The sequence below is a fragment of the Aquarana catesbeiana genome, linkage group LG01, assembly GCF_042186555.1.
Source record: "Aquarana catesbeiana isolate 2022-GZ linkage group LG01, ASM4218655v1, whole genome shotgun sequence".
NCBI classification, from domain to species: domain Eukaryota; kingdom Metazoa; phylum Chordata; class Amphibia; order Anura; family Ranidae; genus Aquarana; species Aquarana catesbeiana.
This window is the reverse complement of record NC_133324.1, coordinates 536,295,530-536,316,013: the sequence shown is the minus strand read 5'-3', so window position 1 is coordinate 536,316,013 and position 20,484 is coordinate 536,295,530. Positions and strand designations below refer to the sequence as shown.

The window sequence follows — 20,484 nt, the reverse complement described above, 5'->3', positions numbered from 1 at the left end:
AATATGAGTTTAACAATTTTATTAATAATATAGATATATTGAAACTGGTTTAGACAACCTTTGGTTGGAAATGAAATCCAGGTTATTGGGGAAATTTGTAAAAATGGGATTAGTTTAGATTAAGATAACAATTTTGTAATTTTACATTTATACAATAAGCCCTTATTGAGAGAAAAAAAGATTAAGATGAGGTTGTTATTTGGAATACAGCTGCCATAATATTTAACAAAGCCAAGATGGATGGGATACATGAGAAGTTTTTCTACAAAATGAAATTTTAAGGTTTTTGATGATAACTTGATGTGCGGTCCATGATGTGAGAGTTATAATAAATACAAATTTAAATATAACAGACCCATCACATCAAGTCCACACACCCTGTTAAGATAGATGCCACCTGCAGCCAGTTGTTTTTTAGTTTTTGGTGCTTTCTGGTCCATCATACAGATTCTTGGTCCTTTTTTGTTTTATTTATTTTTATTTTTGAAATCTAAAGCAGAATGTGTGGATTGTGAAATGATGTGCCCCTTTTCCTTGTAAGTACAGTGATATAAGCAGAAGAATATTTTGGATTTATGGACATCAGGATATTATCATTTATGATAAAATTGCCAGGAAAAAGTTGTCTTTTGAAACCTGAAACTGGAGTTCTTACACAAACAGCATGATAGAAAACAAGCCATTGTAATATATTTATGCAAGCTGGACCCAGTAATGAAGGGTTCATCCCGATATTAGAGCTGCAGCTTTTATGCAAAGGTGCTATTAGACAAAGTTAGATATTGTTTTGGTCAAACATTTAATTTTTAATGGTCCGACATTCTGTGCAGCATAGATACAGCTAATAAAATGTTTGTCTAATGAAAGGTTTAAAATATGAGTTTATGTACAAATCTAACAATGAAAAATGCGTACATTTGAATCCAGCCACCTTATTGCCTCTATTGGACGGGGCTAGAGACAAAGGAAGACACGTGTTAAATTGATGGTGTAGTAATCAGCTGCTGTGAGCCCAGTGCGGGACACAGTCCCTGAAGACCCAGATATTAAATTTTTTTGTAGATTTGAGTATGCAGTTTATCACCCAGAAGGATACTCTGTATTCAAAGTCATTGGATCCTTTTTCCCCAGCTCAAGAAGCAGAGCTCCATGTTTTAGCAAAGCCTGTGAGCTATAAAAAGAGTGTATATTTATATATAGGGGTGCGCATCTTCACTGGCCTCACGATTCGATTCGATTACGATTATCAAGTCAATGATTCGATTCGATTCGGCGATGCATCACGATGCATCACGATTACAGCGCAAGTCCACAGGTGCTCATGGTTTTCATCAAAAAAAATTAAAGTAGTCAGGAGAACTCCATTTTTTTTATTCTATCTGTTCTTAAGAAAAAAAGAGACAGCAGAGGAGCTCCAGGCTCTCTTCCTAAATACTAAAGGAGATGATCAGAGACTGCGGACATGCTACAGGAGATGATCAGAGACTGCGGACATGCTACAGGAGATGATCAGAGACTGCAGACAGACATGCTACAGGAGATGATCAGAGACTGCAGACAGACATGCTACAGGAGATGATCAGAGACTGCAGACAGACATGCTACAGGAGATGATCAGAGACTGCAGACAGACATGCTACAGGAGATGATCAGAGACTGCGGACATGCTACAGGAGATGATCAGAGACTGCGGACATGCTACAGGAGATGATCAGAGACTGCGGACATGCTACAGGAGATGGTCACAGACTGCGGACATGCTACAGGAGATGGTCACAGACTGCGGACATGCTACAGGAGATGGTCACAGACTGCGGACATGCTACAGGAGATGGTCATAGACAGCGGACATGCTACAGGAGATGGTCACAGACTGCGGACATGCTACAGGAGATGGTCACAGACTGCGGACATGCTACAGGAGATGGTCAGACACTGGGGACATGGCACAGGAGATGGTCAGACACTGGGGACATGGCACAGGAGATGGTCAGACACTGCGGACATGGCACAGGAGATGGTCAGACACTGCGGACATGGCACAGGAGATGGTCAGACACTGCGGACATGGCACAGGAGATGGTCAGACACTGGGGACATGGCACAGGAGATGGTCAGACACTGGGGACATGGCACAGGAGATGGTCAGACACTGGGGACATGGCACAGGAGATGGTCAGACACTGGGGACATGGCACAGGAGATGGTCAGACACTGGGGACATGGCACAGGAGATGGTCAGACACTGGGGACATGGCACAGGAGATGGTCAGACACTGGGGACATGGCACAGGAGATGGTCAGACACTGGGGACATGGCACAGGAGATGGTCAGACACTGGGGACATGGCACAGGAGATGGTCAGACACTGGGGACATGGCACAGGAGATGGTCAGACACTGGGGACATGGCACAGGAGATGGTCAGACACTGGGGACATGGCACAGGAGATGGTCAGACACTGGGGACATGGCACAGGAGATGGTCAGACACTGGGGACATGGTACAGGAGATGGTCAGAGACTGGGGACATGGCACAGGAGATGGTCAGACAATGGGGACATGGCACAGGAGATGGTCAGTCACAGCGCCCTCCCCCCCCTCCCTACTTACATGCTGCTCTGGCAGCCTGTAATGAGCAGTGGGGCCGGTGTTCTGCCGGTTGTCACATCTCAGGATCTGCAGTGAATTCTCCCGGGAGAGCACTCCGTGCATAAAGCTGTTTTTAGTGTGTGTATATTCCGGTCATGTGACTCTCGGCCGCGCCTCCCTCCTCTCACGTCTCTCCTGATGTCAGCCCCGCCCGCCTCTCTTCCGACCTGATAGCTCCAGTCAGTGGGCGGAGCTGACACCAGGAGAGACTGAGAGGAGGGAGGCGCGGCTGAGAATCACATGACCGGATTATACACACACTAAAAACAGCTTTATGCACGGAGCGCTCTCCCGGGAGGGGGCGGGGCCAGACATCGATTTTTCGGGTCGCATGCATCGATGCCGCATCGGGGACACCCGAATCGCGATGCATCGATGCTGCGATTAATTTCAGCAGCCCTATTTATATATATATGGTCGAGATATCGAGCGCTTTTGGTTCCATTTGAAGGGCCAGAAGTTTGTTTTTACTTCGGCAGGTAAACCAATAAAGCATGCCAAGTTAATTTTATTGGCTGTTTTCAGCCTTCCAGGTTCTTGCTGAGGTAGCCATATTAACTTTCACACATGGAAGCAGACCAGGTGACTAAGGATGCTGCATTTACAGCCCCGGACACTTGATGGGTCTGTGCAACTCAGATTCCACCCTAGTTCTGGCCCAGTATAGCTGGGATTAATAATTCAACTTTAAGGACCCCAGAACGAGAAGAACAAGTGGTCCACAGGGGGCAACTTCTTATGAAACAGGACTTTGGAAAAAGGTGATCATTTATGTCTGCCAACCATTCTTTTCCCTCCAGCTTGACACATGGACCCTGTCATCAGTCACAAGCAGTTATGGCTGCCTTAGTAAATGAGCATGGGATAGAGCCAGGGTTCTCCACAGTTGTTTTTATAACATACCACTTCTTGTTTTACCTGTTACCAAAGGTGTTACCAAAAGCTGAACATCCCTTCCAGAGATTACAAAAAAAGATATATCCAGATGCCCAAGTCAGGATCTTACGAGTATGCATTTTGTCTGTATGGACATGCTTTTTGGATGTCCAGTGGCAAATGCTACTGCAAAGGCCACAGTAAAAAAATGTTATCAGAAGTAGTTTGTAAGTACAGAATCTACAGAGAGTAACAGAGGAAATCATTTTTTATAGGAGAGTCCTTACTAGAAGTTTTGAGGTTTTATCCCCCCCCCCCCCCCCCAATGTCTATAATGTAGTGGACAAAGTAGAGTAAGAAACTAGAAAACTTTTGCCTGAATGTTTTCTTATATTTTATGAAGCCCCTAAGGGGGATTTTGGACTCTCTCCCTATGGGATTTGGTTTGGGAGTGTGTTACTTGCTTATATTTTGTCTCAGCAGCTGAATTCGGATCTCACAGAGAATGCTGCTGATCTTTTAACGTTTTTGACAAACTCGTGTTTTCTCCCCAATTCCAGATCCTAAAAGTTTGGAAGGATCTAAAACTAAAGCCAGGTGACTTGTGGATTGTTAAGAGACATTTATATATAAGGAAATGTTTGGAGACTCAATACAGCATCTATTTCATGTACAGTTTTTGCAAAACTTGAAGGAAAAGTCACCTGGATCCACACCAGACACTGCAAAAATGACTAAATTAAAGAAATCTGTTTGATTTGTTTCCCTATTGTGAGCACAGTCTAGGGTACTTTTTGATTCAATTACTTTAATTGTAAGGGGATATATATATATATATATATATATATATATATATATATATATATATATATATATATATTTTATTATTATTATTTTGAAAAGTAGTTTAGCCATGTTAAAGTCATATTTTGTCTTTTGTACATTTTTCATTTTATGTAGAATTGTCTGTGTTTACATATGCTGATTAAGTCAGCATTCCCACAATTCAGCTGGAAGGCCGTTCTGGCCACAGGAGTGTACAGCCAGTACTCTGTAAATATGTCTTATCAATCATTTTGTTTTCACAATGAAAAGTAATTTTGTAATGAAAAAGTTGCTCAGCTATTATTTTCTCCACAATGGAGTTTTTTGCCTCTTTTGCCAGGACTACCTCCACCTAAGCATGTGGAGGTTCCAGGTTGAAGGTGATAGCAGGTATGGTTAGTGATCAAAATATTGAGCAAAAGAGGGGAGACTGTAATGGAAATTTGTAAGTTCTGTATATAATTGTATTCTATTTTGTATGTATTGCACACTGCCATCACTGTGCACCCAGCACTAATAATGTTTTCAGTACATGTTTACATTCTTTCGAGTCCTGATTAGAATTAGCCTGCCTATGTAACGCCCCTTGTTACCATAAACGTACAATTGTAATATTAATGTGTTACCTACGTAATCATGTGCATAAAAACCTTCATTTGCGTCATAATAAAGCAGAACAGTTGTTTGGAAAGATGCTGAGCATATCTTTTTGTGTCTGTCCGCTACTTCAGTAAAAATGTGTGTGGGTAGGGGCAGTTGGCGCTACCTGTATGGGTGTGTGTCAATTATGTGTTAGCTGTATAGTTCAAAATTACTTGTGTGTTCTCCTAATAGTGAACTTTTTAACAACAAGGTTGGTCTTTACTGGAAAAATAAATAGTTCACATTGCATTTACAAGGCATGAAATATTGCAGTGGATACAATCATGAGAGGACAATAATACAGCGGCAGTACCCAGTATATACCATTCATAGTAGAAAAACACATATCCAATCCCAACTAAGTCGTAGGCAGTGTTCTCTTCCCCCGTATTTAATAGTGCAAAAAAGGGGGAAGGATGGGAGGGGCAGCCAGAAACTCCCCATGACAAGACTAGTCGTCTTCAACATATGTGGAACAGATACATAGACGTGCCTGCATGATAGTGTTATTTACATAGGATCAGTCCATGACCTCCACACCCTCTCAAATTTTTGGGGACATCCTCTATTCATATATGTTAACTTATATAATGGTAATACGGCATTAACCGAGGCCATCCAAGACCCCATTGTGGGTGGGAGGGGGGAGGTCCACTTCAGCAATATCTCTTTTTTGGCATAAAAGAGTAATAAGGAGAGTAGAAGCTTAGTATACCTAGGTCTTTGGTCATCATCCTGTATGCCCAGCAGGGCCAGCTCTGCCGTTCTAGATAACTGCAGCTGGAGACGTATGTCTAGAAAATCGAAGATATCAGACCAATACCGAGAGAGTCTAGGACATGTCCAAAACATATGTAAGTAGGTGCTGTCTGTGGATTGGCATCTTGAGCAATTTGGGGATCTCTGCGGGTAAATTCTGTGCAGTCTCTGAGGCGTAAAGTAAATTCTATGTATGAACTTGGTCTGAGTCAATTTATCTCTGGAAGATATCACTAGTTGGTAGTTATCCTCAAAGCATTCCTCCCAAGTTTCCCTGTCCAGAGATGGGATATCGACCCTCCATTTTTCCCATAGTGCATCTATTTTTTTAGAGTCCACTCGCAGCAGCGTTAAGTATAGTGCTGAGAGAGGTTTCTGGAGGGTTTCCTGAGCTAGGAGTCCTTCCACCGCATCCACCACAAGGACAGGCGGTGTCAGGAATTGAGCCCGGAAAGCGTGTCTTAATTGATAGTAGCGGAACAGCATCCCCATAGGAAGGCCATGCCTCTCTCCTAGGTCCCGGAAAGAAAGCAGGGCCCGGAGGAGACAATATCCCTCAGTACCTTAATCCCATGACGGGCCCACAATTGTGGGTCTGGAATTGTCCTAAAATGTGGGAGGGACGGATTTCCCCATAATGGGCAGTAGGGGGACCACTTTTCCGGAGCTAAAAAACGTTTTCTAGCCACCCCCCATACTCGCAAGGTAGCCTTAGTGGGGCCCAGTAGGGCCGGGCTAGATAAGGCTCCCCGATGCACCAAATTTCCAAGCTCCTTAAAGGAACCCACAACTGCCGCCTCCAGACAGACTGCAGCATTGGCCTTAGACTGTTCAAACCACCATCTAATTGTTACCAGCATGGCCGCCCAATAGTACACTAACCAATTAGGTAGGGCCAAACCTCCACAACTGACAGGGAGTTGAAGGGTCGATCTAGCTATCCGAGGGGAGGATCCTCTCCAGAGGAAGGATCCTATGCAGGCATCTATCTCCCTGAAAAAGGATTGGGGTAACCATACAGGGCAGTTTCGAAAGGAAATATTTGAGCTTAGGTAAGTAAATCATCTTTAAAACGTTTATGCGTCCTAGCAAGTTAAGAGGGAGATCAGTCCATTTGGTGCAATGGTCTCTTAAGCGTGAGTATAGGTTGAAGATTCAGCCTTCGATAGGATTTCAGGTCGCGCGATATTTTAATGCCTAAATATGTAAATTCCTCAACCCACCGCAAAACAGGCTGTTCCCTCAATTCCCTGGCCTGTGCATCCAGGGAGAAAAGCACAGACTTCGACCAATTGATACGGATCCCCGAAAAACGTCCGAACTCATCAAAAATTTCCAGGGCCGCCTGCAGTGAAGAGTCCGCATCCTGCAAATATAGGAGGGCGTCGTCTGCGTAAAGGGATATCTTCTCCTCCAGAGGGCCAACACGAAATCCCCCAATACGGCTAGATTCACGCACCAGTGTTGCCAGTGGCTCGAGAGCCAGGGCAAACAGGCTGGGGGACAATGGGCAACCTTGCCTGGTTCCCCTCTGGAGGAGAAAGGCATCCGAAAGGGAATCATTCACCCTGATTCTAGCTCTAGGAGCTCTATACAACAAGCCCAACCAGTGGAGAAATTTGGGGCCCACCCCAAACCTACGCAGCACCTCCCATAGATACTCCCACTCCACGGAGTCAAAAGCCTTCTCTGCATCGAGAGAGGCTATGACTCTTGTGCCCGCATTATCATGAGTGGCAGCCAGGTTTAGGAAAAGACGGCGTATGTTAATGTCGGTACCCTTTCCCGGCATAAATCCAGTTTGATCTATATGAACAAGGTCCTCTATCACCGTGCCAATCCTCCTGGCCAGAATTTTAGCCAGGAGTTTGGCATCTGCGTTAATAAGAGAAATAGGCCGGTAAGAGGCACATTCTTCAGGGTCCTTGCCGGGTTTGGGCACCAACACCACAATCGCCTCAGAAAAGGAGTCCAGTAGTGTATTCAGGATGACAGACTGCTGCATCAATGACCCAAACCTAGGCGCCAGGAACTCCTGATAGACAGAATAGAATTCAATAGGAATTCCATCTGGCCCAGGGGCCTTCCCTTGCTGCATAGATCCCAGGGCTTCTTGTACATCCTCCAAGAAAATATCCTGGTCCAACTCAGCACTTTTTTCTGGTGTCAGAGAAGGAAGGGGGACCTGGTCCAGATATTGGGACAATTGTGAGCAATCAAAGGCTGCTCTAGAGGAATATAGAGTTTGGTAGAATTCCAGAAACCTCGCACTGATATCCGCCGGGGCTGTTAGAAGTCTGCCACCTACATCCTTCAGTCTACCAATGCGAGTAATGGCATGCTGTCCCCTGGCGAGCCAGGCCAACAACCTACCATTTTTATCTCCGTATTCGAATACTCGCTGTGCACTATCTAACATAGATTTCTTGGTAAGTTCAACCCTGCAGAGGGATAGTTCCCTCAAAACGTCCTGCCAGTGAACATAATGGGTCTGATCGGGATAACGTACAAATTCCGCCTCCCTCTCCCTAGACCGTTCCTCCAGTAACCACAGAGACTGCACAGACTGTCTTTTTTTAGCAGATATACGGGTCATGTATTCACCCCTCAACCAAGCCTTAAAGGCATCCCATTGTACCATGGGCCCAGCGGATTCAGCGTTGTTTATCCAAAATCCACATAATGCCTCCTGAAGTTCTTCCTGGATCTCCGGGTCCGCAATCCAGAACTTAGATAGTCTCCATATCCGCACACCCACCACTGAAGTAGGTCGGATAGTTACTGAAACAGGGGCATGGTCTGAGATACCTCGCGAGAGGATCTCTGCAGAGACCACCCTCCGTAAAAGTTCGGGGGAGGCAAAAGCCAGGTCTATGCGAGACATAGTTCGGTGCGTAGTGGAGAGGCAGGTGAACATCCTGTCAGAGGGATGAAAATGTCTCCAGAGGTCTGTCATGTGGAAAGTAGATGCCCAACGGGCAAGGTCTTGTTGCTGGGAGCCAACAGACTGCATCCTATCCATTCCTCCATCCATAGTCATATTAAAGTCTCCTATGAATAGGACATTGTTAACGTTGAACAGTGTGACTTGTTGCATCAGATTGTGAAGTAGGCCCACTTCTGCTGGGGGGGGGAGATGAATTCCCACTATGACAATGGGGTTCTCTTCAATCAGAGAGTGTAGGATAATATATTTACCCCCGGGGTCGAGGCGAACATATTGGAATTGTAGGGTCCTGTGAACTAATACACTAATACCCCTGGCATAGTTGAAATATGGAGCATGATAGTGGGAGCCAACCCATGCCCTCTTTAAACCAAGAGTGCGGGAACCAACGAGATGCGTCTCCTGTAGGATCACCACTTGTGGGTGGAGTTTACGTAGGTAATTAAGTACTAGGGATCTTTTCACTGCCGAGTTTAATCCCCTCACATTCCAAGATACCACTAAGCAATCCGGCATGACCCAGGTATAAGTATAATAAAAGGAACAAAAAAATACAAAAAAAAAAATTACAAAACCACATTTCCTCGAGTAAGGAAGCACGGCCCCAGACCCCCGGAGGGGACAAGAAACCCCCCCGAGGCCTCCGGAGACGCGCTCCACAACATCATACAATATATCCCTGCATGAGACATGCGCGTAAGGTGAAAACTTAACATAGCACATTAGACCAACCATAACCTGAAAATAAAAAAGAGTTAAATCCACTAAACAGCTCTTGTTCCCCAACAACAACCCATCCCCCCCACCCCCCACCCCGTACCCCCCGGAACATTGAGGAGCACATGAGTCCCATAACCCCAGAACAGGTAACTGGTAACTTAAGTTGAGGTCGTGCAACCAGGGCAAACCATCACAACAACCCTAGAAACAGCGGAGCAGGTGTGTGAAATCTTATCTTAGAGCCAGTGGAGTGATTTTAAAAGGAGAACAATAGTAAAATCGTTGCATTCTTCTCCTGTCCTAACAGGGGCACCTTCTTCATAGACCGTTACATTACCGTAAAATAAAAGAGTGTGGAGTACAAAAAATTTGAAAACCCCGTGAGAATAAGTAAAAAAGAAAAATAAGGAAGCAGTCCAGCATAGGCATCGGAGAGTGGTTGCAGCTTTAGGTAGGGCTTCCGCAGCACAACATTAAGGCAAATAGTACCAGAGCTGGTTCTACTAGGCCGCAATCTGGATGTTAGTATGCATTCCACCCGGCGACACCACATAGTTAGGTACATATATATGTAAGTAAGCCAGGAAAGACTACACGAGGAGGGTCAGTTCCAACAGTTCCAGGATAGCAAAAGTTAGTAGGACAGTACAGGATTGTAAAGTAATAAACTGTATGTTATCACAGGGAGACCTATGGTGGAAGGGTCTCCAGCCACCCGGATGCATCCTTAGGGGAGGTGAAGAAACGGACCATCTCACCGTCAACCACCCGCAGCTTAGCAGGGAATAGTATACTGTACTTCATCCCTCTCCTTCTCATCGCCGCCTTGACTGCGTCGAAGGAACGACGCTGCCTCTTGAGTTTCAATGGTATAGTCCGGGAACAGCAGCAATCGCACATTTTTATAGGGGAGCTCACCTGCGGCTCTGGAGGCCCTGAGTAGTTCATCCCTGTCCCGAAAATTTAGTAGGCGGAGGATGAAAGTACGTGGGGGTGAGCCCTCAGGCCCCGGTCGGGGCGGCACCCGGTGGGCTCTTTCCACCACAAAGTATGGGGAGAGCTGAGCCGTTGGCAACAAGGATCGCAGAAGTTCCTCCGCAAACAGGGCCGGGGAGCGCCCCTCCACCCCTTCTGGGAGCCCCACAATCCTAAGATTGTTTCTCCTGCTGCGGTTTTCCGCATCTTCCGCACGATACTCCAGGGCTCTCACCTTCGTCTGAAGAGTGCGGATGGAGGCATCATGATTCGTGATCGTGTCCTCCGCCTCCCCAATCCGCCTCTCAGTCTCCGAAACCCGCGACCTGATCTTGTCCAAGTCTTGTCTTATGATACCCACATTTAGCTGGATCTCCTCTATCTTTGAGGCTAAGGTAGTCTGACAGGAGGCGACGGCCGATTGGCAGGAGTTTATAGCCTCCATAAGATCTATCAGTCCCGGCGGAGTATCAGCAGGGCCTGCCTCGTGTTCAGTCTGCGACGCCATGTTGCTATGGCGCGCAGGGGATCTTATGGAGCGGGCTGTCGGGCTCTCTTCCTCCGGGATATTCAGGGGGAACTTCAATTTCTTACCCCTCTTTTGGTAGCCCGGTGTCCTGGAAGGCATCCAGATAACGCAGGGGTCTTCTAGGTCACGTAGTAAAGCAGTACGGATTAGATTAGCGGATCACACTCCGGAGAGCTCGTAAGAGACTGATTCAGTGTGTGTGAATGCGCTACCCCTATAGTAACCACCACTTGTTCTCTTCCTATTAATCCGAAGGAATTACTTACATAAAATAGAATACAAAATCATATGCATAATCTTATAGCAAACAAAAAAATAACCATATATTGTACAGTACATAAAAAATCCTTCAAACGTGCTGCCAAAAAAGTCCTTTGGTAATTAATTGTGACTGGTGTGCTCCTATGTTCCTTCAGTGATCATATGTGACTGAGTGAAAAACCTCCACCATTCAGATTGGCCACTCACCAGATGTTTAATAAAGATGCGCCTTTGGTTCATTCAAGGGATAACCACTCCACCTATGTAACACTCCTCACCGGCTAAACTTGGACTCCAATGTTCCTCATTGGAGAGCATAAGGGATAAAAAACGATCATAGCGCAATATGCTTGAACTATTTATTTAAAATTACAGGAAAAGTATCAACTCACATTTAAAAGTGCCCTCGAGCTGGCACAAAGCTTATCCAGCAGTTATGGACGGGTACTGGGCTGTTTGCATGGTCCGCCTGGTGTTGTATTGCGGCCTCCACGCTCGGCTTGCGCTCCAAGCCTCGTTCCCGTTCACGTCCGGTCACCTGATGTGAAAAAACTCCCAGCAGCCTCTACGCGTTTCGCATCATAGAATGCGTCATGCGTCCGCTCAGTCCACCATCTTGGCCACGCCCCCCCTAATAGTGAACTTTAAGTGTGTTCGGGCAAATCCGTGTAATAAAGTGTATATGTGCCCAATGGGATAAATATCCCGTACCAAAAAGTGCATCCAAATTGAACTGGTTTAGCAGCAAGGTGTGTATATGTATATGTGTGTGTGTGTGTGTGTGTATATATATATATACACACACACACACAAGTATAACAAAAAAATCACCAGTAGTATTATTAATAATTATAAATAGTAGGTGTAACTGCACACAACTTTCTACTATTGTATAAGGGGTAAACCTTATTTTACAATTCGTTCTTACAACTCCTGCAGTGGCTAATAGAAAGTCTAAGACTTTCTATTAGCCACTGCAGGAGTTGTAAGAACGAATTGTAAAATAAGGTTTACCCCTTATACAATAGTAGAAAGTTGTGTGCAGTTACACCTATTATTTATAATAATACCACTGGTGATTTTTTTGTTATACTTGTGTGTGTGTATGTATGTATGTATATATGTGTGTGTATATATATATATATATATATATATATATATATATATGTGTGTGTGTATATATATATATATATATATATGTGTGTGTATATATATATATATATATATATATATATATATATATATATAATATACATACACACCTTGCTGCTAAACCAGTTCAATTTGGATGCACTTTTTGGTACGGGATATTTATCCCATTGGGCACATATACACTTTATTACACAGATTTGCCCAAACACACTTAAAGTTCACTATTAGGAGAACACACAAGTAATTTTGAACTATACAGCTAACACATAATTGACACGCACCCATACAGGTAGCGCCAACTGCCCCTACCCACACACATTTTTACTTTTTATCTCATCCCTGAGGGGGTGAGTAAGGGGAGGCTGCAAGCCTTGGTCTGTGAGCGCGGAAATCTCAAACCTCTTTGTTTGCTACTTCAGTAGTTATTAATTTGGAACCACTAATCAATATGAGGATAGGAGTTGCCTATCATCAATTTAACCGAGTCAGCATATATGTGTATGTATGTGTGTGTATATATATGTATATATATGTGTGTGTATATATATATATATATATATATATATATATATATATATATATATATATATATATATACATACACACACACACACTTGTATACTATATCTATCCATGTATACCCCTCTCGTGGCTTTCTCCTGCTCTGTTTTTCTATTATCAGCATGATAACTTCTGCCAAGTTCTCCAACACAGGAGATAAAAACAGCCTGAATTTTGTGTCAGGGAGCTTGCTATAAATTATTAGAGAGCTAAACTATTAGGCAGAGACTTGCAGAGCTGTTTCCTTATGTGAATTGGGGGTGTGTGCCTTTCCTCCAGTCAGCTGTCTTTGCTGTATGCCCTAACTTCACACTCAGTGCTGAACAGGAAGAGACATCTGTAAAGGGATCTGCACTTTCTAAGAAAAGAATATATAAAGCTGAAGACAGCTGATATATGCATGTAAAACTTATGAAGGGAGATTTGTTTAATCTCCGTGCATCATCTGAGGCTGTTCAGTTCACTGGGTATATGTGAGGGTTTACATCCACTTTAAGTGAAAAATGGACTATGGGTTGAGACACTTCAAAAGGCTTTAGGTGTAGACATAATCCCTAATGGTGTTCTGTAGCAAGGAATCTGTACCAGCATACTGCAGTATGTCAGTTTTCTTATCTCCCTGTCTACTCAAAATAAACATTTAGAAGGTTATCCCTTTTGTGCTGAGGGAATTTGGAATGACCTATCATAAACTATAACACAATCCTTCAGTTCTCACCCATGGTTTGTAGTAATTAAACTGTGACGGGGCTTATGGAACCCAGAGAGCTCTGGAAAAACATTTTCCAGCTCCCCCTGGGCCCTTTTATGTGTAAGTTACCCTGTGTCTATTAGGGGGCAGGGGGGTGACCGAGAATCCCAGTCTGGTCTGTCCTAACCAGACTCGCAGTACAACCACACCGGACTTAGCATTTCGTTTTACCCCTGGTCTATGTGTGTGGTTTGTGTTTAACCCCTTGCCTAATTGCACTCCTGCGCAAATCGCCGTAGCTCTATGGCGGGCGCTTTAAGGAGTATAGGGGGCGCGCGCTCGCCGCTTCACGTAGGAGCCAATGCGCATGGCCGGCGGCTGTGATGGCCGCTGGCTACCCACGATTGCTCCTGAGAAGGACAGAACGGAGATCTGTCAATGTGAACAGACAAATCTCCGTTCTGTCGGGTGAGGAGACTGATCTGTTCCTACTGCTTGGGAACAACGATCGGTCTCCTCCCCCTGGCAGTCCCATCCTCCCACAGTTAAACGCTCCCTAGGACACACATTTAACCCCTTGATCGCCCCCTAGTGTTAACCCTTTCCCTGACAGTGACCTTTATACAGTAATTGGTGGCTGTTTATAGCACTGATCACTGTGTAAATGTCAATGGTCCCAAAATCGTGTCAAGTGTCTGAAAATTTATAATAAAAATGCCATAAATCTATCCCCTATTTTGTAGACGCTCTAACTTTTGTGCAAACCAATCAACATATGCTTATTGTGATTTTTCCAGAAATTTATGTGGAAGAATACATATCGGACTAAACTAAAAGGAAGAAATTTTAGTTTAGTTTTTATTAGGGCTGAAACAACTAATCGATTAATCGACAACTAATCGATTATGAAATTAATCGATTACTATTTTCATAATCGGTTAATCGGCCAGTGACATAATGGGGTTAAAAAAAACTAAAACGAGCCCTTTATAGTACAAAAAGAGCAAATAATCGCTACTGTAGATGTTACTTTCACAGTTCTACAGTAAAAAATGAACCCCTTACAGTAGTAATTATCTGCTTTTTTTTTCTTTTTTACTATAAAGGGCTAATTTTTGTTTTTTTAACCCCATTATGTTACTAAACGTCTTAGACCTCGTTCACAACTATGTGTTTTTTGGTGCTTTTTTGCAGAAGCGCACTACACTTCATTTACATGGTTTCCTATGGGACACGTTGACATCTATGCTTTTTTCAGCTGCTGCGTATTTGGAAAGGGTCAGGGACTTTTTTTTTTAACGCAAAAACGGTGCTCTTTTGGTTCAATATACTTCAATGGAGAAGCTGCAGAAAAGCATTTAATGCATTTTTGCAGCAATTTGTGTTTTTTAATCTGCCCAACAACAAATTGGCCAAAAAAACGCAAATCGCCGCAAAATCACGTGTGCAAAAATCAAAACGCACAGCAAAAAGCACAGCAGAAACAGATCAAAAGGTGTGTACAGAGCCTTATGCTGTCCACATGGATCAATTTTCAGACGAGAATATTCAGACAAAAAATCTTTGTACATTTGCTGAATGAAAGAATGTTGTTTGAAATTTTCACTTGTTTTTAACATTCTGTTTTTAAAATGAATGTAATTTCTGAACGAAAATCACATCCACTGTCTGAAAATTCCTTTGACCAAGAAGTTTTCTATTTCCAAATGTTCCCGTCACTGTGGTTGAAAATGAACCTCGACTTGACCCCACTAACGATTAGAAAATCGAACGAACGTTCTTAAAATGAAATTTTTTTTTTGAAGGAAGACATTTGATCCCTGAGTCTGAAAATATTTATCAGATTCTCCCTTTAATAGTATGTACAGTATATCTCTTCTCTAACAGTATATCTCCTCTAACAGTATATACAGTATATCTCTTCTGTCTGTTATCCTCAGAGTGGATTAGATATTTTGCTCCCTAACCATATGGTTGGTTATTTATATTTACCACTGCATAGAGATATTTCAGAATAAATTGCCTTTTTTAAAAACTTTACATATTGACTAAATTATAGCCACACTTTTTTTTTTTAAGGTTATAACCGATTAATCGATTAATCGAAACAATAATCGGCCAACTAATCGATTATGAAAATAATCGTTAGTTGCAGCCCTAGTTTTTATATATTTTTTTGGGGATATTTATTATAACAAAAAGTAAAAAATATTTTCCTTTTTTTTTCAAAATTGTCGGTCTTTTTTTGCTTATAGCACAAAAAATAAAAACTGCAGAAGTGATCAAATACCACCAAAAAGCTAAATTTTGTGGGAAAAGGACGTTCAATTTTGTTTGGGTACAGTGTCGCATGACCGCGCAATTGTCAGGAATACACAGCATGCCGTAAAATGTCTACCCAAGGCTATAGGGCAGTGATGGCGAACCTTGGCACCCCAGATGTTTTGGAACTACATTTCCCATGATGCTCAACTACACTGCAGAGTGCATGAGCATCATGGGAAATGTAGTTCCAAAACATCTGGGGTGCCAAGGTTCGCCATCACTGCTATAGGGTATTGTAAAAGCCATTCAGGCATAAGGCAAACTTTCAGGGACCTCTGTCTCACTCACAATTTTAAAATCTACTCATCGTTCATTAAATCTGACAGGGACATGACACAATATTCTGTTTGGAGAAGAAAATGCAGAACAAATCAATGTAATAGATATCGTATACAGGTAGGAGACGGCTATCTGAGAGATCCCATGTTTGGTATCTCTGCACACGAAATTCAATGCTGGACAATCTACCAGTTTCCAGAATGCAACCTGTAAATATTTGAAGATATTAAATAGGAAGTAAACACTGCTGCCTTTTTTTTTTTTTTTCCTTTCTTGTGACCTGCAAAGTAAAGTCTTAATGAGCGAGTATGTATCGCATACTAGCACATTATGTGAAACTTGCCTGCAAATGAAGCCCTCGTTGGAGGGGCAGATAGTCGTGGGGCAGGTGAGTGTCTGATTATTAAGTCAGCAGCTACACTTTTTTTGTAGCTGCTGACATTTTAAATGGATGGAACTTCGCTTTAACTAAACCCTGTGACAATCGCTTTTGACTGTTTTTTAGATTGTGGTAAGCTGAAAAATCTTTGGCTGGGAGTGTCATTGTTGCGTATGCGTGATGGCATGGTGTGAGTTGACCGGCCACTTGTCACAAGTTGGTGAAAGATGGCAGTGGTCTGACCTGCGTTTTGTCACAGAAGGCAAAGGAAAAAAAATGTTTTTTTTACAATAGCTTTTCTATGAAAAAGGATAATTGCAATGCTGCCTGTCTCACGGTCCACCAAGTGTCAATGTTATGCTGCAGTTAAATAAAATAATACATTTGATGAAATATGTTATATAAATGTGGCTAACACTGCTCTTGCTATTATTCTAGGTATGGATGCCCACTGTAAAAAATCTTGCAAATTTCTGGCACGTTGTACCTTACAGCAGTAATAACACTACTCGGATGTATTTACCTGCGCCACAGCTTAAACAGGTAAAGTGACACACAGACGCAAGAAAAATAAAGCACAAACACATTTGAACTTTGCTATAATAGACTGTATTAGTTCAATACTATCTACCATGTTGTAGCCAATTCATATACTCCTGCTTTACATCCTCCCTGATTTTCTTGTCAGTGCTGCACTCGCCTTATCCAGCCTTTCATTGCAGGTGTGCACCTTCTGTGTAATGTCAACAGAAGTGCAGGCTTCCTTTACACATTTAGTAGTCATAAAATGTTCTTTACCCTCCTAAGACCTATGTTGGCTAGCCTGTTTAAGAAAGATGTATTTACTTAACTATTTTCAGCCTGCTCCTGTCTGGTCAAGTAATCCCCCTGTGTCGGTCAGCAGCTACTGCAGGGGAGAAAGGAGAGCACTTAACAGCTTGGAATGTCTAAAGGAAAAGAAATGTAATCTCCAAATATGGAAAGGCTTCTTTATAGTAAGAGCTGTGAGAATGTGGAATGGACTCCCTCAAGATTTGGTTCTGGCCAGCTCAGTAGATTGCTTTAAAAAAGGCCTGGATTCTTTACATATTATGTACATAATATAACTGGATAATATTTATAGGTAAAGTTGATCCATGCAGTATCCGATTGCCTCTTAGGTTATCGGGAAGGAATTTGTTCCCTGCTGGAGCAAATTGGATCATGCTTTATTGGGGCGTTTTTTATTTTTATTGTTTGCCTTCCTCAATCGACTGTGACAGAACGGCAGTCTGCCTATGTAAACAAGGCATATTGCTGTTCTGTCAGTAGGGGAGGCATGGATCCTGTATTCCTGCAAAACTTTTCTTTTCACTCATGGTTAGTGTTTGGATGAAGCCATTTATTATCAATCAACTGTGTTTTTACTCTTTTTTTTTTAAATCATAATTGCAACAGAAACTGCCCAAACGGCCCTGATCAAAAGTTTACATACCCCAGTTATTAATACCGTGTTTCTTTTTCATACATCATGGGACACAGGCTAATATTCTTTACCTGCTGGGTTATACTTCATCTCCAGGTGAATGGACACTGGTAGACCAAAGGTTTATTGACAGGAAGTGAGCCCCTATATAACCCCTCCCATACAGGAAGCACTTCAGGTTTTTTTTTTTTTTTTTTACCAGTAAGCAAGGTGAATGGCACGGTTTGTTTTGAGCTCTCTGAGCTCCAGGTCTCTAGTCCCACAAATGGTTCAAAAAATGAATCGAGGGATTAACCGATCGGATCCATTTGACACAGGCTTTTATGCTTGGATAAATGGTACCCGAGCCTCGCAAAGAAGACTCTAGATCCTGCAAGGTTTTGCCTGTAATATGGATTTGGGAATAAAGGTGCAGCGCTAATAAACAGTATGGAAATGAAACCAAATGAGGATGCTTAACGTTTAAACTAGAGGTCGACCGATATATCGGCCGATATTTGGCTTTTTTAACTTAATCGGCATCGGCCGATTGTGCTGATAAAAAAAGCCGATTCAGCGGGACTTGCAAATGACTTCTGTAATAGAAGTCAATTGCAAGTTGTCTGAAGTTTTCTTCTCTCCTCCTCTGGGCAGCCAAGTCTGATGATAAGATACATTGTATCTCTTTCAGGTTCTTTTATCAATAGACTGAACTCCGTGGAGAAGTTTTCAGTTTAACCATTTAAAGACTAAATCTTTTCTGACACTTGTTGCTTACAAGTAAAAATCCTGTATTTTCTGCTAGAAAATCACTTAGAACCCCCAAACATTATATATATTTTTTTTTAGCAGAGACCCTAGGGAATAAAATAGCGGTTGTTGCAATATTTTATGTCACACGGTATTTGCGCAGCGGTCTTTCAAACGCAATTTTTTTAAAGAAAATACACTAATGAAATAAAAAAAAAAAAAAAAGCAGTAAAGTTAGCCCATTTTTTTTCGTCCAAAAGTTTTGATTACCTGTTTTTGTGTATTTAATATTTAAGATATCGTTGTTATTTTTTTTTAATCTAAATTATACATACAAGTGAACTGATTGGAGGTTTGTCTTGTTTAATAAATGTTTAAATATAAAAAATTTTCTGTATCACTTATTACTTAAGGCTGCTCTCACACTGGAGCGGGCATGCGTTGACGGTAAAACGCTGTTAATTTTAGCGGCGCTTTACCGTCATTTTAGCGGCACTATTCGGCTGCTAGCGGGGCGCTTATAACCCAGATAGCGGCCGAAGAAGGGGTTAAATGCGCCCCTGAAGCGCTGCTGCCGAAACGCTTTGCAGGCGCTTCGGCAGCGGTGCGCATTCATTTCAATGGGCAGGAGTGGTGGAGGAGCGGTATACACCGCTTCAAAGATGCTGCTTGCAGGACTTTTTTTTAACATCCTGCCAGCGCATCGCCTCAGTGTGAAAGCACTCGAGCTTTCACACAGACTGCAGGGGAGCCGTTTTACAGGCGCTATTTTTAGCCCAAAAGCGCCTGAAAAACGCCTCAGTGTGAAAGGGGTCTAACTGTTAGATTTTATGAGATGAAGGGAAAAAAAAAAAAATCGGCCTAATATATCGGCCCAAAAAAATCGGCATCATATATCGGCCATCGGCCACCGCGATTTCTAAATATCGGCTTTGGCATCGGCCAGAGAAAAACCCATATCGGTCGACCTCTAGTTTAAACGTTAACACCATATATAAACATTGAGGATAGACCATCAAATATAAAGTGCAATAATTGACATATGACAAATACATTAAATATGAAGTGCAAAAAAAAAAAAGAATATCTGAACGTAAAAGTCCACTGTAAAGAAATTGGTGACAATACACTAAAACTTTAAAAGTCTATGTGAGTCGTTCAGACTTTGCGGTGATCATACACTAATGATTGGAAGACATCAGCCAATATGATGTATTGTAAGTACACTCTCCTCCAGGGGACCCAGGTCAAATATAGAGAGGCTCCAAAGTTAATCGTGGTATGGATACATGCATAAAAGGTCAAAGGAAATAAAAAAATCACATAGTGTGAATCCACTTAACAGGAGATTTAATATAAAAATGAATGGTTACACTCACATTTAGGTAGAAATACAAACACTTCAAAAATCCAGATGGTAGGGGGCGTGGCCAGCAACCGAAGGAAATGGCCGCATAAGGAGATAGCTCCGTGCTCTCCAGCTATAACGGCCCGTACGAAGCGACTAAGAACGCCGGCAAACACAAGACACAGGTGTCTGAGAACCCCGCCAACCTCATAAAAGGGATGGGTAAGAGAAAACCCCAAGGGGGCCCCCGTAAATTGACGGACTTTTTTGGCTCTGCCAGCATGCCGATTACCCAAGATGGCGCCGCCGCTCACAGGCAGCTGCGCGCCAGGCAGACTGACACACGAGGTGACAGGAGAGACACAAGC

At 42.8% G+C, this 20,484-nt stretch overlaps 1 protein-coding gene across 4 annotated transcripts in view; it reads left to right on the top strand.

Moving 5' to 3' along the window:
• The window catches only part of TIMM44 (translocase of inner mitochondrial membrane 44), an 822,359-nt gene that overhangs the window by 57,211 nt on the left and 744,664 nt on the right, over positions 1 to 20,484 (top strand). For all 4 annotated transcript variants that reach the window (XM_073594831.1, XM_073594823.1, XM_073594814.1 and 1 more), the window contains one exon: positions 17,013 to 17,117. In XM_073594831.1, coding sequence (XP_073450932.1) covers positions 17,013 to 17,117 — 105 coding nt within the window. The remainder of the gene's footprint in view (positions 1 to 17,012; positions 17,118 to 20,484) is intronic.